The 22,863-nt window shown below is 43.1% G+C and overlaps 1 protein-coding gene across 1 annotated transcript in view; it reads left to right on the forward strand.

The window, feature by feature from the left end:
• grk6 (G protein-coupled receptor kinase 6) overlaps nucleotides 1-19,877 on the forward strand; it is a 48,592-nt gene extending 28,715 nt beyond the window's left edge. The window contains exons 6-16 of the mRNA XM_026181183.2: nucleotides 1,370-1,462; nucleotides 7,746-7,809; nucleotides 9,580-9,720; nucleotides 10,492-10,682; nucleotides 10,763-10,800; nucleotides 11,871-11,960; nucleotides 12,286-12,494; nucleotides 13,645-13,782; nucleotides 16,603-16,740; nucleotides 17,564-17,698; nucleotides 17,995-19,877. Coding sequence (XP_026036968.1) covers nucleotides 1,370-1,462; nucleotides 7,746-7,809; nucleotides 9,580-9,720; nucleotides 10,492-10,682; nucleotides 10,763-10,800; nucleotides 11,871-11,960; nucleotides 12,286-12,494; nucleotides 13,645-13,782; nucleotides 16,603-16,740; nucleotides 17,564-17,698; nucleotides 17,995-18,045 — 1,288 coding nt within the window. The 3' untranslated portion in view covers nucleotides 18,046-19,877. The remainder of the gene's footprint in view (nucleotides 1-1,369; nucleotides 1,463-7,745; nucleotides 7,810-9,579; nucleotides 9,721-10,491; nucleotides 10,683-10,762; nucleotides 10,801-11,870; nucleotides 11,961-12,285; nucleotides 12,495-13,644; nucleotides 13,783-16,602; nucleotides 16,741-17,563; nucleotides 17,699-17,994) is intronic.
• The last annotated feature ends 2,986 nt before the right edge of the window (nucleotides 19,878-22,863 follow it).

A 22,863-nucleotide genomic window follows, 5' to 3' on the forward strand; every position in this document is an offset into this window, starting at 1 on the left:
GTGGCTGTTTGTCAGGCTGCAGATGACGTAAAACAAAACTAACTAAAAAAAGGAAAAGAAAAGTTTGACTTGAGCAGGTTGTAAAAATAATATGAATACATTTAATGCTGCTTCTCTGATGCGGTGTGCTAACAACACTCACATGTTGAGTAACGTCCTCTTCACCGCTGCGTAGGCGTGATGCAGCGCAGAGAGGCAAAATCAACACCGCGATCTCTGAACTGCAAATGTAAAGCAGCCATCGTGCGTCAACTTACAGCTGACAGTAGACCATTCAAAGCTCTGTGTGGGTCACTCTGTGGCTGCCCACCTGAGGGTAACCTGCAGTTCCTCTAACGTCCACCGGACGCTTCCTGCAGGATGCATACAGGGCACCCAAGGATGAAACATTTATGGCTAACGCTGTAATTTAAAAAGCCTGTGCATCGAAGCAAAGTCTCATTGAGGACACTGATGACCGAAGAAGAGGTGTGTGCAAGAGAGGAGGTTTACTGGCAGACCTGCAGGATTTCAGGAGCATCCAAAACAGGAAATAAGCAAACGGGTTTGTGATAAAACCACGACAGACCCAGCGATGTTTGCATGCTTTGCAGCATCTTATTAACGGTTGCTGCACACTCAAACACCTTGGCTGCAGCTCACAGCCGGACACATACCAACAACAACAAAACTAATGACAACAGCACAGCCTTTTGCACTGGCGAGGTGATTGCAGATGCTGTGCAGGTGCGTCCATCTCACCTGCAGCAGCATCACAGACCACGCCTTGCCACAGAGTTAGTCTGCACTGTACCTTTTTTTTGTCTGGCTTTTAGATGACTCGACTAGTCTGAGATCTCTCCGTTGTCCAGCCATCCGTCCATATTGCTTATCTGAGTGCAGGATGGAGCAGCACCTCCACCAGCTCATCCGCAGAGACAGTGTGGGACTCTGAAGCCAGACATGTTATATCATCTCTGCAGCATGTCCCTCCTCCTAGTAGGGGTCTGCTGGGAGGTGTCCTACTCAGTGTCCTGAGCATGGACTGACTTCTTTCGATGTGGAGGACCATTAGCTCTGCTCTGAGCCCCTCTGAGTCGTTTAATCACTAATAAAGTGTCACCAGGAACATCCCAACTCACAACAAAGTCATGTTCGACTCGGCAGGTTTGTGTCCACATGAAGGGAATAAAATACCCGAAAATCCTTCATTTTCCTGAGTCCAGTGTGAGGTTCACCTTAACCCAACGAGACCAGTGAGGTCACAGCAAACAGGAGACGCAGAAATAATTAGATTGTTGACTTAAATGACTTAAATGATCGGAGATCTCTCAGTGATGAAGCTGAATTCAGTGTGAAACTGACAGCTGTTGTGTTGTGTGTTTTCCAGACTGATCCACGACTACCTGAGCATGGCGCCCTTCGCAGACTACCTCGACAGCATGTACTACAACAGGTTCCTCCAGTGGAAATGGCTGGAGAGGTAACATTTAAGCATAAACACCGACTTTCTCCTTCTTTCTTTCTGCTCTCTGTGTGCAGCAACTTTTTCAACTTAAAAAAAATAACTCAGGCACATTCAGAGGCACTAAATCCTCCACAGGACCAGTACGAACACGCTCAGCTGCTTCATCAGTGTCCTTCAATCTCCCTGGGGGGGTGAGAACAGTCTTGATTTGGAAATTGCTCAATGGGGATGTTTCACTTTTCTGTTGAATACTATGGGGTAGCTACTCGAACAGACAGCCTACAGGGGGTTCTGCAGAATTTCAAGCAACACCCGAGGGCGTTTGCTCAATCATGCAGTGTGACCGAGCAGTGTCTAATCACGTCTTCAGAAATAAGAGATAAACGCTTCCACAGAGCTGTGCTGAGCGATAACAGGTTTACAGAAAAACAAAGGATGACAATCTCTCCAAACAGCTCCAACGTGTCCTGCAAACAACTCCTAAATACCTGAAGCAAGAGCAGCGATTCACCTTCAGCTACACTTTTCTATTCCTGGATTCTTTGAGGTTTGAAGGTGGGTGTGGCTTCTGTGACATCGTACACATCCTAGAGCAGAAAAAACCCAACTGCTCCTGGCACAGGGAGTACTTAAACAATTGGACTTCCTATAAAAATCAAGCAGTCGGCCCCTGCTGGTTGGCTGAAAGAGACGTCCATGTTTTTATACACAGCAGATGGCGCTGTAGATCGTTTTTAAATCACACCAGAAAATAGACACAGCAGGGTGTCTCAAATAGGGGTGGGTTTTTATAATCGATTCATCGATTAAAATCGATTCTGGCTTGGATAGCGTAAAATCGATTCATTAAAATCCTGAATCGATTTTTTAATATAAATTTATTTTGCCCGAAATGCCAGAATCTCTGGTGACATCTCACAAAATTTCAAGAACCACCAAACAGTTAAGACAGTAAATGAGAGCAGGTACAGGGATTCTGCACATAGACTTAAATACACAGCGCGACCCGCGGATCAGAATCAGTGAGATGTCGCCTTTCTCACGGTCGGGGCTGAAAGCCGACAGCTCGCTGATTCTGATCTGTCGGCGGGTCCGCGCTTTGTGTTCACGCCCTTTATGAGCCGATTCTAAAGCTGTTACTTTGATGTCTCTCCAAACAATATTGACCGAACCAGCAGCAAAAGAAGATTCACATAAACATCGTCATGAATTCACTCAAGCAAATCTTTGTGAACCAGCAATGAAAGAAGTTCTTCTTCTTTAGTCTTGTGTGTCACACTTGTTTTTTTTAAGATTTCAGTGTGGCTTCCTTAGAAATGTTTGGTTAATTATGAAGCGACCTGCAGCTGCTCGAAGGACGCAGTGAAACCACTCAAGGTCACATCTGGCGACCTTAACTTTTCCCTTAGGATATTCTGTCACATGACTGCGCTGCCACTTTAACACACAGAGTAATTGGAAGAAATAGTTTCTTCTTTCAACACTGAGAAAAATATCCACAAGCCAAAATCCAGACTTCCCACAGGGACTTCTCCTGATGAGGATTCCCAGGAAACACCAGGGTCCTGATTCCTGGTATTCAGCTGTAAGCACGCTCTGATGAGTGCTTTGTTAATTTGTTTGTGGTGGAGTAAGCTGACACACAATGGCATAATGGCAGTTTTGTCAGGTTTGTTTGCTTCTCTGATGGTTCCCAGTCTCCACTTTGAAAACTTCAGCGATGCCGCAAACAAACTCTGGATCCTGCAGACTGTTTTGCTTTCATTGTTTAAACTTCTGCTCATGATGGATTAGCGGAAACAACACTCTTGGGAAACCAGGGAATCTTACAGGGATCCACGTTTAGCAGATATAAAACACAAGTCTCGTTTGTTCCAGCCTCACATGCCGTTTAACAGTTTTTTAAAGGGTTTAGCGTGATCGGTTTTCCGGGAACTGCGGAGGGTTGTTGACCTCAAACTTCTCAGTTCATCGACTGAAGTTTCAAGGACTAGCTCTGAATTCCTTCCTTTAAATGAGGCAAAATCATGAGAAATGAGCATCATAAGTGGAAGTTCTCTTTTAGCAGTAAAGCCAGGCTGCGTGCTGCTGACTGACAGAGATTAAAGTCGTGGTCATTCAAGATGTCTCCACGCAGTTATCAGAGAGACAGCTTGAGCCAAGAAATTGTTTTACATAAAGCTGCATGTCATTTTTAGTCACTCTAAAAGGGCAGTAGAAAATTTAGCTCATTTATAGTTCGGAAATATAATTCACTGATTTGCTCAGTGTAGTCAAAAAATTTACCTGAAGTTGTTTTGCTCAGCAAGGCTAAAAAAATTATAGTCAGGTTTGTGCTCAAAAGATCAGCGTTGCTGCTTTACCAGGTGTAACAATTAAGCTTAACATCCAGGCATCCATGAAAACAGGATTTATGAAATTTAACGGAGTTAGAAGTTAGCAGGAAGTTAGCTCGCTAGTTTGCACCTAAACATGAGATAGCATGCTCTGACTGAGAGATTTCTGAAACATTCAAACGTACAGCTCTGTTATCACTTCCAACATAAATGAAGACAGAAAACTAAACAGCAGTGACGTTTGTAGGGTTACTGAAGTTGGGCTAGCTGGTATATAATGTTGTGCTACCTGGTGGCTAGCGACACAGCTATGTTAGCATAACATAAACACAGTTAAGCTGGAATGCTTTTTTCCACTTGATAAAAGTTAACGTGAGAGTTCCCGATGGTTAGGGACAAATGCAATCGCATGGCAGGATGCTGTAAACGGACCAAACTTCAGCCAGGAGAACAACTGAGATAATCCATCCACAATACGAGGTTAGTCATTCATATACTGCTGCATGGGCTGGAGTTACATCGTAAGGTTTTAAAAACTGAGCTTTAAAAACACAACAGCCTTAATAAACACAGAGTAATTTGGGCCTGGAAGCAGGATTCATCACGTCATCACTTAAAGATAGCATGTGGGGTCCCACAGGGCTTAGACCTTGGACCTCTTTATAGAAATAAACTAATGACTGCCAGTTATGTCTCATTTAGTCCTGAAAAGAAAGAGTCCTCCCTGTACTTCTGTCTGCCTGGCATTAAAAACTCAATGACTTCTTGCAGTTTAACTCAGAAATATGATCAGAACAAAAACAAGGATTATAGTCTTATCCAACAGGGACACTCCCCATCTTGGACTGCTAAGAACCAAAGTAAAGCAATCTAAACTTTATTCAGATAGAAAATAATTAAATGCCTAATGGAGATTATGGTATTTTCATCTTGCCTTTGGTCTCCAACAAGATTATAAAACATAATACCTCAATTTCTTCCAGCCTGATCAGAGGCCAGAAACTGATAAATAAGCCTAAATTTGAGTAAATGTTCAACTAAAGCTACCAAGTCACAATCTGAATAAACCTCAGAATCTCTGCCTTTTATTAACTTAGGCAAAAAGACACAAAGGGACAAAACAAATCTGACATTTGGATTTAATTGGTGAACTTAAAGATGAACAAAATCTTTGTGCTTCAAGTAAGGAGAGAAAAGTGTCAGACGTGACGACAAGAAGGAAAGTAATTTTTCCCTGTCAGTACTTCTTAAAAGCTTCTCTCGTGCAGGCAGATTGCTCTCTTGCTGGAAAAACGAGACAGACTGACTAACTCAAGAGAAGAATACGTCCGCAGACTAATGGGGCTGATTTAGCAGGGCTGGGTAATGGCTGATAGTAAGCATGATGATGCAGGAGTGCAGTCAGAGAGAGTGAAGAAACCTAAACGGGGAAACTGGCTCTCAAAGTAATGTCAATAATTTATTATTTGCTTCCCACCCTGTTAGCTAGCTGTGTCTCAATTTAAATCAGAAGCTGGATCTGTGATTGTTTTTCGCCTGTATGTGGAGTTGTGTTGTTTGTAAGCTAATGCTAGCTAGTGTTGCTCATTGTTGATGCTGGGAAATTAGGAAAGGGAATTGGACGTAAGCATCAGTGTGACTTTATCAACCTATCACATAGAAATCAGTCCACACGCTATTAAAGCCTAAAGAGAAAGATGGAGAAAATCTTTGAGTTTCATTAGAGTCTGTTCCAACACTGTCAATAAAAAGATATTAACAAATTAATAGTGAGGGCTACTGCACGTTTTAATATGCAGGGCAGCAGAGAGAGTGGTGCTTTTGTTGCTAGTAACTTTCCATATTCCTTGTGATTTCCATTTGAATACATCAGATGATTGTTGGCAGAGAAATTTGCCAATAAAAGCACGAAGGATGTCACATGTGCTTAATGCAAATATACAAAACCAATGCCAATTATTAAAAAATGCAAATGTGAAAAAAGAAATAGGAGAATTTTCATCCCATGGCTCATTAAGCAGTAAATGAGTCATCAGGTTTAATGAGCCTGTGCCCCAGGGTCCATTTAAATTACCCGGTTGGATGACCAAAATGCCCAAAAGGGCTGATGAGATGAGAGTGTTGATCCCAGGAGGGTCCAGATCAGTGGTGCTGGTTTACAACAGTGTGCGGTTCTCTGCAATCCATTTACCAACGACTGTCTGTCAACAGAAAAACTGTATTTCAAACCACTGCATTGTTCAAACAGGTGGCATGCAGAGCTGCTGGTATCTTATAGTTTTCACACAATAAGTCATTATTAAAGTAACGGTCACCTGAAGATCAAAACAAGACACTTAGGCTACGTTCACACTGCATGTCTTAATGCTCACATCCGATTTTTTGATCAAATCCGATTTTTTTTGTCTGCTCGTTCACACTACAAATGCGACAGCCAACGCGCTCTAGTGTGAACGCTCAAAGCGGCGCATGCGCAAAAGAAGACGTCACACACAACGCGCTCTGTTTAGACCCAGAGCAAACAGTATTGTTTGACTGATAGCCTTAATATAAAGACTTGTTTCTGACTTTACGTTTCACAATTTTGCTTTAAGTTATAAAGATATTTTGTTATTTACATTTGGCCTAATAATTATCATTATTGCTGTTTTAGAGGAGCGGTGCTTCAAAGGATAGCTGCAGATTTCTGTCAGAATCTGCAGATTATACAGTACAAATGAAATGTTCACGTTTCTCCAACGTTTTCTTCTAAACAGTTTCACTGGATGGCCAGGAAGTGTTCACGATGTCTTCTCGGGCGCTGATAATTGGCGTCTGTCCTGTATCAGTGACGTAAAAGACGGATTTAATGCGACTTGACCATTCAAACAGCAGTCGCTTTCTAAAACAGATATGTATCGATTCAGTACCACATATGAAAGTGGCTCAGGTCGGATTTGTGCCGTTCACAATGTCATAGCATGATCGGATATGGGTCGCATAGGGTCAAAAAAGTCCGATTTGATGCGCTTTCGCCTGCAGTGTGAACGTAGCCTTATTTAATCTACTTTTATTAAACCAAAGTAATGGATTATTGTTAAATCAGATGTATTAAGTAGACACTCAGTGTTGATCACTTCTAACAAAGTTTAGATGATAGCTGTTAATTCAAGTTATCAATGGGTGATTAAAACCAAATATCAGTGGTTTTCCCTACTCCCCAGGAAAACTGACTATATAGCTAACTGATAGCTAGCATCTGATGTCAAGCTAATAGCTAATTAGCATTACCTTTGACAAAGAGACTATGAGGACAAAAAAAATCAAACAAAAAAATTATTGACACATCCAATTAGAAAACAAATGAAATTTTAGCAATTTATCTATATAAGCACTCATGCTAGCATTAGCCAACATTGACCAGACAAAGACGAAAAGTTAAAATTGGTCCATAAAACCAAACAAAGAATCTCCACGACTTGAACATCTGACCAAACAGTTTTCTCCTCATAGTCAATTTCCTAACAGGCTAGCGAGGCTCTAATAGATAAAACTGGGTTTCTTTTAACTAATGATAGCCGATATGCTAATAGTAGCCTACAAACTGTTTGATAACCATAGTAGCAGTTAGCTGGCTACCTCTCTAATTTTATCTCTTAACAAATAATAAAAAAATAAAGTAATAAAAGAAACATGGCTGTTTTTCGTGTAACATGTGTACGGCTCGTATGTGTCTGAAGTTAAAGTTTGTTTGCAATTCTTTGTTTTTCTTGATTGGAGACAAACAAACAAACAAAGGGAAAATGAGCAGACTTAACACTGCTTTTCTTTCAAGTTTTAAACTGGTTTTAAACTGGTTCAGCTATATCATCATTATAGCTTTCCTAAACATCCTTTTTTCATGTCATTTCATTTCTAAACACGTGTACATTGGTTTTTAAACTGGACGTTTATTAAAGTGAGTTTCTCTCTTTGTCAAACAGGCAACCAGTGACGAAAAATACATTCAGACAGTACAGAGTTTTAGGAAAAGGTGGTTTTGGAGAGGTGAGTACTGAAAGTTTTTGTTACTTTAATTATAATGTGTTATGTTGCCATAATGTCATTAAAACAATCTTTCTTGGGCAGCTACAGTATATACAGGTAAAGTTACAAGAGTTAAAAGTTCAGAGGCTCTGCCCTCATTTGAGGTCAGTGAAGATTTGAATGAAAAGTTATGCATTGGTAAGTCAGAAAGTTCTAGACTTTAAGACATGTTTTTATTGGATTTAATCTCAAGCGTTAAGAAATCAGAGGCTGTAGATGAGTTTGTGGATCCTAACACTGGCCAAAGAAACACAGGGCAGAAGGAAAAATTGTCAGTTACGTTCCAGTCATTTAGATTCAGAGAAATGGGTGCTGTTCACTGAGGTCAGACTAAAACAAATGCATTAAAACCTTTAAACGGTCTAATCGTGCAGAAGAGTTCAGTGTTCCTAACACAATCTTTTCTTTGGCCCCTGAAATGAAGGACTTTATCGGAGGCATCTAAATCCTGTTACACACCACTGAATGGTGTCTCTGTGCCCTCTGTTCGTCTAATGAGACGAGTCTTTTTTAATTCCAAACACTGATAGCTGATTAGGCGTATACGCATCAGGTCATGAGATAACAGGGGACATTAAGTCAGGGTCAGTTTTGTCGGTTCAGATCACGGTGAGTCGAATTTACTGGAACCACAAGGAAGGTCGTGGTGAGGAGAAAACAGGGGACACCTTTAAGTGATACACAACGGCAATTCGGAGTGCTAACATTTTCTGACCGTCTTTGACCTGCATGAGGGGCTCTGGGGTCGTTCAGTGCCTCCCATCTGACCCCCTCAGAGTCAGCTGATTGCTTTTGTACAGTAACTTCAGTATATTTAATGAAACCATGCAAATCTTACCTCCAGGCTCAGAGGATGATCTGAGCACTGATACTACCAGAAGGAGGAGGACACTGCACACAGCTGGATGCTCTCCTCTGAAGTTTGTACAAGTTAATAAAAGGGACAAGCAGAGCAGACAATGAAGCAACAAACCGCAAAGATCCCACCACCCTCCGCGCATTCTCCAGAAAGAAAAACAATGTTTGATCCGCGTCCAAGCTCCATGAAGCATGTCTGATTTAAATCCATTCCTCTGGTACAGTTTGGCAAAATCTGAACAAAACCCGGGGTTTGTTTCGGTTCTTCTGCGTCGAACAGTTTCACTCTGAATGATGTTGGATAAGATAACCATCATGTGTGTATTGTCACTGTAACAAATACAACATAATTGTATTTGCAGTGTCAAAAAGAAAAAGCTTAAATGTGGTTGTTTTACCACAGCTTGTGTTTCTCAGCCTGTCAGTAGTGAGTTGTTTCTTTACCTTAACACTGCTGCTGCCTCACAAAAGTCACTACAGCTGAGACATTAAGTTTCCTTTAACTGTGTGTTTATGTGATAGAATCCAACGTGAACTCGTTTCCTCCTCATTTGCTGCAGTTAATAGTTTGATTTTTTTTTTAGTTTTCATGATTTTTTCAGTCAGTTTCCAGCGAGGTTTTGTAATGAAGCCCGTTTCCACCACTAAAAAAAAATGTATCCATAACTCAAAATTTCAAGTTATTTTCTCAAAATTTTGAGTTAATAAGTTGAAATTTTGAGAAAATAACTCGAAATTTCGAGTTATAGATACTTTTTTGTGTGTGGTGGAAACGGGCTTCCATAGTTTTGTTGGTTTAAATTTTTCTTTTTTAAATGATGATGTTTTCAGGGATCCTAACGTGTCCTTTTTCTTCCACCCCGTCCTCTGCAGGTGTGTGCCTGTCAGGTACGAGCCACGGGGAAAATGTACGCCTGCAAGAAGCTGGAGAAGAAGAGGATAAAGAAGAGGAAAGGAGAGTCTATGGCCCTCAACGAGAAGCAGATCCTGGAGAAAGTCAACAGCAGATTTGTAGTAAGTATCTCATCTCAGCTTCAGATCGAGGGATCGTCGCGGTGGCAGTAATTAAAAGGCAGCGCTGAGGTTTGCAGCGTTTCTGCTGTGGTTTGATTCTCCACCAGATGGACTTCGTTCAGCTGTTATATGATTTGGACGGCCGTCAGTCGGCTCGTCCGGGCTCTCGGGCCTACACCGTCTCCCGGGGTTTAATGCGAAAACTCACAGACGGCTTTAATTAACACATCTTAATCAGTTTGGAAATCTTTGGCACGAGGTTTTTGTGTTTATGTGTGCAGAACAGAACATGCTGAACTAAACTTAAAAGGATTACAGTTTTCAAAAGAAAACAGTCGACGGCGCCGACAAACTCAGAATCTCTGCAGCACGGCATCTGAGGACAGTGCGCACATTTTTGATGCAATTCAACGTCCTCGTTGCAAATACGTTTAAATCCTAAATGAAAACCAGCCACAGCATTTCCCCTGCATCAGTCAGTCGACCTCTCAGTGTCAGAGATCTTATTGGCTGCCTACAGATTCCACATATTAACATCCACATGTGTGTATGAAGAGCCGGAGCCTCGGTGAGCATGTTGGCAGTGTGTGTGTAAGCAGCTGCAGCATACTGCTTAACAACCTCAGGGCTTTAGAGCAGCTCTCAGATCAGCTCGTCGATTTAGTCACAAACGGCTGAAAGTTGTGTGAATCATGCAAAGCCGCCCTAGAAGAGTCCATGAATCACTCCCAGCTCCAAATGCTTAAACACACGACTCCTGTCCATCTCCAGGTGAGTTTAGCGTACGCCTACGAGACCAAGGACGCCCTGTGCCTCGTGCTGACTCTCATGAACGGCGGCGATTTAAAGTTTCACATCTATCACATGGGTGACGCGGGTTTCGATGAGAAGAGAGCCATCTTCTACACCGCGGAGATCTGCTGCGGCCTGGAGGACCTCCACCGGGAGCGGATCGTCTACAGGTGAGCACCCGGACACCTTCCTCTCGTCTCATTGGCTCCTGCCTTTCTGCTCACTCTCCGTGTCTTTATCTTCTGCGTAGGGACCTAAAGCCAGAAAACATCCTGCTGGACGACCACGGTGAGTCCGATTACCGAGGAGGAGATATCGCCACCACAAACATCATCAAATCTTTAATTCTGCACGTCTTTCAGTAACATTGCACGATGAACTTTTGCATTAATTCCAGTCAGTGTTTGGAAAAATAAAAATATGGCAGGTGGGGGGGAGGAGGGTGAAAATGAGGCCTTGTTAAAGATCTCTGGGAAGCAGCAAGTCATATTTATCTGACTCAAATACAGATTAAAAAGCATTTATGGTTAACGCGAGCTCCGCTTCCACTCCAAGATTCACTTTTGCAGTTTCAGTGTTTGCTGTTAAACACCAGAGGGCGCTCTGACTCCAGGAAACTCTCCTCAGGCAGCGCCAGTCTCTGCTGACATCACTAACAGAGTGACTGAAGCTAAAGACAAACGCCATGAAAGTCTAAATCTGAGATTCTCCGTTTGCAAAAACTTGATGATTGATGGTTTGTTCGATGAATCTGAGCCTTCAATGGGAATGATTTCTAAACACAGTCCTGAGCCACCCCTCCTTTCTTTACAGTGAGCCAGACTCTGTTGTCACTTTCAAAGTTTTTTAAACAATAGTTCTCCAGCTCGCTGAGAGTCGCTCAGACCTGGACCACTTTAACTCTGACTTTTCAATAATTCAATCTTAAAAAGAGCTCAAGGGATGAACCAGTGTTGTGTCCACATAACAGACACGTTTGCAAAGAACTCGCAGTTTGTTACTAACACAAAAACATAATTTGTTTCCATTTATTTAGATAAAGCAATAAAAATGACAGTCTGGAAGGTATTTAATGCCATTTTGAAGCAAGGCGCTTTTCATAGAGCTGTTAGCTGAAAACTGATCTCAGCATGCTAACATATACTGAGATATGCTGGACAAGTGGAGGAAAAAAGAAGCGGCAGGCCCACAAAACTGTCTACAGTTGAATCACCAGTGACTGAAAGTCTCAAGAAGTCAGAAACAGGGGCCTGTGTAGAGCGAGTGGACCACAGGAGGGAGCTTTGAGCAGATGGGTAGATGGAGTAAATCTTTAATTAGCCGATTATCCTCATGGTTGCTAACATTTGTGTCTTCAGGTCACATCAGGATATCAGACCTGGGTCTAGCGGTTCATGTGCCAGAGGGAGAAACCATCAAAGGACGAGTGGGAACAGTGGGATACATGTGTAAGTGACCTCTGACCTTTACTGAGCAAGTACATTTATGTGAGCACTGCACTAGAGTATGAAGTGCTTTCACATCAAACACATTTCAAAGGGACGTTAAATGTTTTTACCAACTTTAATTTAACACTGAGACGTTTCACAGTAACAAAGCTTTTACACTTAACACTCGAGTGTTGGGAAACATTTGGTTCCTGTGTATTTGTACTCAGTTTATCTAGTTCAGGACTTTTACGAAGTGGTAATTGTACTTTTACTGTAGTACAAACATCCACCTTACGATCCAGATTTCTAATTTCTCTCCCACCGCCTCCTCGCTCCCCTCCAGCTCCAGAGGTGGTGAAAAACGAGCGGTACACCCTCAGCCCTGACTGGTGGGCGCTGGGCTGCCTGCTGTACGAGATGATCGAGGGCCAGTCGCCTTTCCAGCAGAGGAAGAAGAAGATCAAGAGGGAGGAAGTGGAGCGGCTGGTGAGGGAGGTGGAGGAGGAATATTCCAGCAAGTTCTCCGAGGACGCCAAGTCCCTCTGTAAAATGGTGGGTGGAACTTCTTTTTCTTCGGCGTCTTTAGCTCCCATCTGCCACCTCAGTCACGCCATCGTATAGCTGGCTGATGTTTTCGTACTCCGGTTTTTAGACTCAGCTTTTCAGAGTGGCTGAAACGTTGCGGCGAGATCTCCCTGCTCACCGCGATTATTCGTAATCGTCCAATATTCCTGGATCCAGGAGGACGTGTGGATCCAGATTAGCTGTACCCAGATACATTCATCCCATTCATCCAGACTCAGAACCGAACATAAGACAGCGTCAGCTCATAACTCCACGAGGCTGGGGGTGTGTCTCCCCCCAGAATCCAGCCTTCTTTGGCGTGAAAGGCAAACATTTTAAAACGCTGCACCACGTCATGGTCGAGGGCCAAATCACAAACCTCGTTATAAACATCGTCCCAGATTTTGGTGAATGGACGAAACAAATGACCAAATTCTCACGCAGAGAAACGTCCAGGGACACGACGCAGACGTGTGCGTTTGCCGTCTTCGCGGCGAATCGTCCGTCTGCGGTTCAGCCATGTTTGCTGAGTCTGCTAACAAACAGAAGACGGAATAACCTCCCAACAGGAAATACTGCAGTTTGTTTTTGGTCATTGGTCAGATCTCCACCTGCATCTTGTTTTAAATGAAAGTCAGGTGGGAGGTTGATTAAGGTGAGATCTGTGGTTCACCTGTAGTCTGAGTTTATCCTGACTCATAATTGGACACCTGGAGGGCGAGTGCACACGGCTCAAAGATGGGAAATTATTGTCATCTCACTGCAGGGTTTCAGGAAAACCTGTTCCATGCTTAGGAAAACAAGCTTTAGACGAGGGAACTTCCTCCTGAAGATCAGAGTCACGATGCGTGAGACTGTGGAGGCCAGACAAGCAAAGCTGGTCACTGGCACTGTGTCTGCTTCGTTTTAATAAAGAGGGTAGCAAACATCCAGAAGTCTTTGCCTTTGGCTGCTTTTCGCAGACACGTCATGCTTTGAATACAAACACACAGCTTCCTGCTAAAACTCTGAAAAACTGGTGGAAAATGAAACCCGGCTCAACTTTTGTCTGAGGCGTAACCGCTGATGCTTTAACGCCTGACCTGAAGCAGCAACTCTCCACCTTCTCTAAAGCTCTGCTGTGTTTTTAACCCCTCAGCTGCTGGCCAAAGATCCCACCGAGAGGCTGGGCTGCCTGGGGGGCGGAGCCACTGAGGTCAAAGCTCATCCCATCTTCCGCTCCATCAACTTCAAACGGCTGGAGGCCGGCATGCTGCAGACACCCTTCATCCCTGATGTAAGTCCAGAGCGAGCACACCGACCTTAAAAAGATTTAAATTTTTATCATGTAGATACTCGAAACTCAAAACTCGGCTTCTGAAGAGTCGTTGACAAGTTTGTGACTTGACGTTCAGGTACGAGCCTGAAAACAGGTTTGTTGGTGACCCGAGATGAAGTCTGAGACTCTTCATCCGTCACACATTCATTTTTGTTTCCCCGAGTGAAGACAAATGATGAGATCTGTATCTGTCAGTGCGTACAGAGTTTGCCTTTATTTTGGAAGGTTCAAAAGTACAAAGTCACAAGTTCAAAGGTTGGAAAAAACCCTGAAATCCAAAAATAAACACGAGAAATCAGGAAGGACGCAGCGAGCAAATCAGGGATCATAAACAGAAGTCTTAACAAACAAGACTATTTATAGATGAGGGAGTGATGACACAACGAGGCGCATGAGGGAGCAAAGCACACAGCAGCTGACAACAGTCAGCGACAGGTGAAGACGAGGGGGAGGGGCAAGAAAATGTAAAAACTAGACTCGACAGCGTCTAACCAATCAAAAGGTGTTTCATACATCACATGACTCAAGCGCCACCTACTCCACAGATGGTGATTAAAAATCTATAAAAACATAAAACCGTTATAGAAGGACTTGTGATTCTTGTGAGTTAGTGCAAAATAAACATTTAATTCCACCCGTGATACTAAATACACAAGAAGAAACAAAACATTAAATATCACAAAAATACCAAACTCAGTAACATCTCTGGGGTCACGTCATGTGGCTCGCTGGGATCAACGATGATTCTGTGATTCTGCCGTTAAAACTATCAGAGCTGTCTGTGCATCGTCAGCCAACGTCACAGTCTAAGGCTACGTTCACACTGCAGGCGAAAGCGCATCAAAGCCGATTATGCGACCCATATCCGACCATGGTCTGACAGTGTGAACGGCACAAATCCGATATTTTCAAATCCGATCTGGGTCACTTTCGTATGTGGTACTGAATCGATACATATCTGATGTTTCAGAAAGCGACCGCTGTGTGAACGGTCAAGTCCCATTAAATCCGTCTTTTACGTCACTGACACAAGACAGACGCCGATTATCAGCGCCGGAGAAGACATCGCGAACGCTTCCTGTTCATCCAGTGTAGATGTCAGTGAAACTGTTGGAAAGACAACGTTGGAGAAACGTGAACATTTTATTTGTACTGTATAATCTGCAGATTCTGACAGAAATCTGCAGCTATCCTTTGAAGCAGCGCTCCTCTAAAACAGCAATAAGGATCATTATTAGGTTATTTACATTATTATGTCAATAACAAAATAACTTAAAGCAAAAATTGGGAAACGTGAAGTCCAAAGTCTTTATATTAAGGGCCATCAGTGAAACAATACTGTTTGCTCTGGGTGTACAGAGCGCGTTGTGTGTGACGTCTTCTTTTGCGCATGCGCCGCTTTGAGCGTTCACACTAGAGCGCGTTGGCTGTCGCATTTTATTTGTAGTGTGAACGAGCAGACAAAAAAATCGGATTTGAGCATTAAGACCTGCAGTGTGAACGTAGCCTTAGCCCGGCGTGAGCCACGCTCACTTTATTCAAGCAGCAAAAAGCCTCCAATCACGTCACCGATCCAAACAAAGACAAAGGTCCGTCTTAAAGCCAGGCTGCACTAACTTAAGTAATAAAATCAATTTAATCACTTAAGTCTGGATGGTTTTGAGGTTTTCTGTGTCGTTACTTGATCTGATTCAAATGGCTGAATCACCTCCTCAACAAGTTCTCCAGACGCCTGGTAACGAACCAATCATGTGACTCAGGTGTGTTGACCCAGGGTGAGATCTAAAACCTGCAGCCCTCGAGGCCTGGAGTTGGACACATCTGGCATAAAAGATCAACCGGATCCTGATCCGACCCTCAGAATCAGCTGATGCATTTTTTATGAAAGAAAGGAGGAACTGCAGATGCTCGGTGTGACTGAGGAGGATGAAATGGAGGCAGATGATCCTCAGTGGTGACCTCTAAAGGAAGCTGCTTAAAAAAGAAGATTCAGTTATTTTTTTATTCTGCATTTTTGAACCCTCATAGCTTCATAGGCAGTTTTCATGTAGATGTAAAAATGGATTAAGTGACTTAAAAAGCACCAAATGTTTGACCCACTCTGCCTGCTCTGAGGACCAACGCTTAGAAAACCTCCAGCGTGTGATGTCAGATACTGGCTCTATTAATGGAGCTGATTCTGAGGGGGTCAGGTGGGACGACCTCGCTGATTTTGTGCGTTAGCCGATAATGCGAGAGCCAAGTATCTAATAATAACTCTGAGTGAGAGGCTGTACAATGAGAGCACTCCACAGCACCGTGAGTGAGTGCGTCTCCGAGGCCCTGGCGTGATTTCTGTGAAGCTGCTGCACGGCGTCTGTAACAGGAAGGATCCATTTAGCAGGTTTCGTGTTGGGCGGGTACAGAGCGAGCTTGCATCTAATCAAAGAGACGCAGAGTTTGGTTTCAAGGTGTTTTTCCCCTTCAGGTGTGCCTCCAAAAGAGGCCACCGACGAGGCAAACTGGCAGGTTGCAAAACATAAAAAGGAACTCAAAAGACTGAAGGCGCTGTCGGGGTGAAGCAGGAGCTTCCCAATAAAAGCCAAAGAAGACTGAAAAGGTAAACGCAGACTTGTGCTGGAGGTAAGCTGACGAGGGGAGGGCGAAGACTCGGGGTGATGCACGTGGAAACGATGGCAAAGGCAGGAAGCCAACGTGGGGTCAGATAACTGGAGATGTTTGGACTTGTCTCTGCTGAGACTGACGACCTTATCGGCTGTGTGTGTTTGTGTGTTTCAGCCTCAGGCCATCTACTGTAAAGACGTGTTGGACATCGAGCAGTTCTCCACAGTTAAAGGGGTGGAGCTGGAGCCCAAGGACGAGTCTTTCTACAGTAAAGTGTCCACGGGCAGCGTTTCCATTCCCTGGCAAAACGAGGTTAGAGACTCACACTCGGCACACTCCTGCTGTAAAAAATGCAGGAAAAGGAATTTGTTCTCCTGATGATGTTATCATCCGCATCATGATATTTAGAGGTTTTGACATTTATGACTAACAGCAGTGAGAAAATGTTAAACATGCTGCTGCTGCTCCATCTCAGTAGGAGGAGGATAAAAATACCTAATTGGAAAAACACAGTCCTCACTTTGTCGTTGCACACACTGTTCACCCGAGAAAATGGTGACTGTTAGGAAAAGTCGCCTGACCTTTAGAGCAGATTTCAGTTTAAAACATAAATAACAGATGGAACAAAACATAAAAAGGGACTCAAAAGACTGAAGATGGGACTAATTAAATTATAATTGATATAAGATTACATTTTTTTAAGTACAGGAAAGTACATTCAACAAGCCAAAAGCACCAGCACACGAGTTCTTGCAAAGACAGGAAGTTACAGGATGGTTCACACTCCCCCAGTAATTAGATGCAGTGCTCAATTTCCAGAGAACCGTGGTTACACGAGTAACCAAACATTATATTTGTTCTTTCGAAAAACAGTCTTAAATGTAAAACATGTTACAGAAATCAAGCACAGCTTTAATCAGGGAGGCCATAAAGTCAGTCCAGGCTGCTTTGCAACCCACCTTCATCCCTTTTTCATGCCATGTCAAACCTGCCAGATCTGTCGCCACCTGCTTCACTAACGGCTGCTGTCCAGAACAAGTCGAGCCTTTTGACCATGTTAGTGGTAAAAAGAACAAACTCCTAACTGCCCCGTGTTTTTGCACAGGTTCTGAGATTTTTGTGTTTTTCTCGGCAGATGATCGAGACAGAGTGTTTCACAGAGCTCAACGTTTTCTACCAGGACGGGGCGGTTCCTCCTGACCTGGACTGGAGAGGACAGCCGTCTCCGACACCCAAACAGGGACTCCTGCAGCGACTGTTCGGCAGAAATGTGAGCAACCTCCCTCACCTCCAGAACATCACCGCTCTTTTATTTACCAGCATACATCAACACACACGAGCTGTGAGCTAGCACAAAGTACACTAAACTGTGTAGTGTAAGCTAACTCCACAGACGGACGTCGGTAAGGCGGAGTTAATATGGTAAAACAGCAAGATGGTAAAAAACAAAAAAGACCAGTAAATACATACAATACAAATACATGAATAAAATTTAGTCGATAGAAAAATGATCTGCATTCATCTGTGAATGACAGTAACATCGGTGCTCTCTTCCTCCCCCTGCAGGAGTGCTGTGGTAACTGCAGCGACAGTGACGAGGAGCCCACCAGGCTGTGACAAACCACACACATACCATCTGATTTGTTTACAACTTTTGCACATTTGTATTTTTACGGTAGTCCTATCTAAATGTCAGAATGTAAATTTTCATCATAGCCATAATGTTTAATGTTATTTAAAAGTGTGAAATATCTGCTGTTTCAAATCAGGAGGCGGAGACAGAAAATGAACTCTGGTTTTTTTGGTTTTTTGTCTTTTATTTTTAGTTTGTTGTTGTCATTTGTCCAGGGAAGACTTTGCTTTTGTTTTCATCCACTCACACACTGAACTGAGGGCTGCTTCTGGCTGCGAAGCAGCTCCACTGGAACAAGCGCCTGCTGTAGAAGTGCCTTGCTTGAGGGCACTGTGAAGTGAGGACCGAACATTCCTCCATGTCTTTGTCCAGGGAAACTTTCAGCCTGTGAACTGTGACCACTTCTTCTGCCCTCCATCCTGCTGAGACGAACCTCACCGCTTTTTTATTCTCTTGTTTGCGAGCTGGGACATTCAGGGTTTGAACATTTGGGTTTTTTTCAGAATTTTTCCGATGGATTTCATGAGACAATCGACTCCTCGTGTGTGTCAGCGCAGCTTCAGTCACTCTTGTCAGTAAAATATCAGTTTTCAGATGTGATGGGAGATGAGCCGTCCAGTTTTAACAGAAACTCTGAGATAGAAATGATCACCCTTAATCACTTCTGGTCACTCAGAGCTGCATTGACCAACACACCTTATTGTGCCTTCATTTCACTCACTCTGGTTTATCCTGGCGAGGTTTGGAAAGCAGCTATGATTACGTACTGGCTGAAATTCAGAGCAGCAGCAAAGAAAACTGTTACACCAGCTCTGGTAGTTTCCAAACTGCCACCTTTAACCCCTGATAATAACAACATCAGCCCGGGTTTCGTTTACCCACCAAGACATCTGGTTGTCCAAAGGTTTTTGTTTTTCTTCAGTGGCATAAATGTTGTGTTTCAATCACAAGAGTCAGCATGAATGAAACTCAACATGTCACAAAGATCTACAATGATTGTGATTGATTATCTAAATAAAAGATGAAAGTATATGACTGAAGACACAAATCTGAATTAGTTGGTAAAAATTAAACTACAAAATTATGACACAAATAGTTACTACTTATTTTGTTGCATATCGCGAGACAAGAGAAGGCTTGTGTGATTGTGAAGGAAACTAAAATCATCATGTAGGCCAATGACACACTGATCTACGTGCACCGGGTCATGTTACAAACCGGCTGTGCTGGCAGCCGGTGCAAGCTGCTTTGCAACCCCCCGCCAAACCCAGATCCTGTCACTGATGCTGTAGCTCCCAGACCAGACTCATACTGCCAAATATAAAGCGCTGCAGATAAAACAATGAGGCTTTTTTCTTTTCGTCCCAGTGTTTAGTGCTGCACACTGCGTTTCTCTCAGGGTTTCTGCTGCCTCCAGTTGCTCTGGGTTCTTTCTACTCAGTCCAGACTCTCTCAGTCACTCTGAAACTGAAACGACAAGAATAACTGAAGCTTTGGGGTCAAACCCTGAGACTGAAGTTGGACGGTTACAGTCAATGGTTTTCTATCTCTAAGCTATTAAAATGAAATACCTCTGAATGTACAGACTGGCTGCCATGTTGTTTCTGCAGAACGACCTTTAGGACAACAGATGCAACTAGACGCCAAAGTCTCACAAACATCCGTTTGTTTCTGCTGTTATGTTAATCCTCCGTAGCGGATGATTTTGGAAACCCTCCTCTTGACTTACAGGCTCCAGAATTAAAGCTGTACCATAAAATACGGTCACTTTTTAAGACTTTCTTCACCAAGTTTTATAAAAGAAAACATGATTTGACACTTTGCTCTAGTCGTGTTTCTCAGTCTGATGCTTGTCTGTATTTGGAGCACTGAGCTGTTATAATTATGGCTCCGTAAGTATCCCAGCAGACCAGACAGGAAGTGCTCTGTGATGGGATGGACCTCCATGACCCCTGACCCGCTGACCTTTTAGTGCGCCTGATATCTCTAATGTTAAAAAATAAATGGAATTTTCCTTTAGCCAGTCAGATAGTGAGATTGATCACTGAGGTGAATCATGACCTTATCGTGTATTAAATGCAGCTAAGTTTGCCCACTGTGCAGGAAAGGCAAACATGAGCGTGACTGATGGTTTCTTCCATAAATCTCAGACTTCAGTGGGATCCTGCTTACACGACAGCAGGAAAAACTGCTGCTTTTAGCGTTCGAGGACAAATGATCCAGTTTTTTAAAAAGTTAACGTGATGTCAAAGGTTCTGAGCCACTGAGGTCAGGAATCCTCCAGGCTTCCTGAAGGTGTTTTAAAGTTTTTCTTTGGACATCGGCTGCTTTGTCACCTGACCATTGCAGATGATTGTTGTTTTGTTTCTTAAGTCAGTTAACACTGACCTATGAATCATTAAGCATAAAGTATGCACCCAACTCAAGGGATTAACCAGCATTTTGTCTACATTTAACAGACAACTTAGCAAACATCCGATTTTAAATCGTATCTTTAAGCACTTACTAGCATCCAATTGCAAAAACATAATTTGTTCCCATTTCTTTAGTTAAGTCTGTGCAAAATCACAAAGGTAACACGGTTTGACAGACAGAATCATATTTTTCCACCAACGAGGTGATTCTCAAAGAGTGATTAGCTGAAATTAGTACGTTAAGAAAGGGGAAAATCCAGGCCTCTATGTGACCTTCAGCTGATCCAGCTACTGTTTTATGAAGCGTCATCAGCAGGAGTCTCAGTGACACCAGAGCTGGACTGAAAATCAGTGGTGACAAGGCTGATGAATCCAAATGTAACTCTTTTCCTTGAAATATGTACAGAAGAGAAGAGACGAACAGCAGTGAGTATCTGCAGCCATCTGTAAAACACACTGTGTGACAGTTTTGGGCTTCATTGTCGCAGTAATTGTCAAAACCGATGAAATTTTGACCCCAAAATGTAACATCAGATTTTAATACCAATATCATCTGAAAAGGATCCGATTGGCAGCAGCCTGTATTTTCAGCGCACCTTTAAAAACACACTATCAGTGCAGTAAAAGCATACCTGGATACCTGGATCGGCTTCCCCAGAGCCCAGACGCTGACCAAGGATAGAACAAAACGCAGAAACATCACAAGAAGAGCTTTAAATGTCTTTCAGGGAGCCTTGAGAAGGATTCCTGAAGACTGCTGAAAGAAATTCTGCCAAAGAAAGTTCAGACTGTGCTGAAGAACACAGGCGATCATACCAAATATTGACTTTTGTCTTACATGCTGTATTTCCATGTATATTTGCACGTTTCAGTAAATCGCTGCATCTATTTTACATTTTCCAAGCAAAATAGAAACAAAAGACTCAACCCTGTGAGGTACAGCACTGTGCAAAAGTCTTACGTTTTTAGTTTCTGGCCCAAACTACCAGTATTGTTCCTCCTGCTCTGCAGTTTTGAAATGCTTCGATGACAGACAGAGTTTGGAAACGTCAGTGTCACAGTGAACACCAGCATCTGTCGTCACTGTGATTTATATAATAATATTATTGTCTCTAAATGACAGGATGAAACCTGATGTCAACCACATCATTAACAGGGGTCTGAGGATCTGAAGTTTAGTTACACAGACTCACTGGAAGAAGGAAGCACATCACCTCCACTGAATGTAGCCAGAGCCGATCTGCACATGCGACAAGTTTTATTTATACCAGTTTTAGACAAAAATATCCATAAAGCCCCAGAAACTAAGAAGTCTCCAATCTGAAATAAAACAACACTTTTGTTCTCTAGTTTTTCTTGAAGCAAAGCTGAGTTTTTCCCCCTGAAACACAGCCACTCTGCTAATGCGTGCTGATTGGTCGGTTAAGGACAGACTCAGTGGCGTCCAGCTCCAAATGATAGCCACACATTAGAAGGTAAACCACAGCAGAAACTTTGCGTGTAGAAGAGACGTCTGATTGTTGTGCTGCTTGCTTCACGCTCAAAATAAAAATGGAGGATGCCCCAAAGCAGCTTGTGGTGCTGCGACGTCCTGCATACTCACAGAAATGCATTTAAAATCCGGGTGTTTGGAACTTTGTACGCTCTCTCACCCAGAACAAAAGAGTTTATCCACCGGATTTACATTTTTCAGCTCCACAGAGTCCCGTTCTGGACTACCGCAAATATTTCCATGACACAGGAAGTCCAGCGTGCTGAAGTGATCCGTTAGAGGCTGTCTGACTTTGACTGACCACAATCAGTTTGAGTGAGCTGCTAGGAGTCCCAGGAAGGAGATGCTAATCTTAAGTATCAGTTCAGGAAGTTCAGCTCACCTGCAGATCAGATGATCTCAGAGCCCACCCACATCAGGTTCAGCTGACACCAATAATTGTGCAAACCGCTTTGCAACCCACCTCCACCACAGCTCCTCGTTTCATCCGCTGCCTGACTTGATCAGTGTCACAGAAATGGATGGAAATAATCTCATGAGCAACAAATCTCAACTGTCTCAATCTGAAAGTATTTACAGGAGCTTTTGTTGTGCATCTGAAAGCCACTCGGCAACCCCACCCCTTCTTCTTATTTGATACTGGCTCTGTTCTGTTGTGGAAGGAGCGTCATCACCAAATCTAATATTTGGTGTCTGCATGTTCCTCATTCCTCTGTAGAGGAAATGGGTTAAAATAATAAAGAATTAGCCTTTGACAACGGCAAGAAAGCTGGGCCAGCTGTCACCAGATCTCAGCCCAGTAGATCACCGTTTGGTAAAAGAAAGTTACTGAACTGCGAGTGAGCTGTTGATCAAACGTTCTAGCCTGAGTTGAAAAACAGATCTTACCTTTAAAA

The sequence above is a fragment of the Astatotilapia calliptera genome, chromosome 10 (assembly GCF_964374335.1).
Source record: "Astatotilapia calliptera chromosome 10, fAstCal68.1, whole genome shotgun sequence".
Taxonomy (NCBI): Eukaryota; Metazoa; Chordata; class Actinopteri; order Cichliformes; family Cichlidae; genus Astatotilapia; species Astatotilapia calliptera.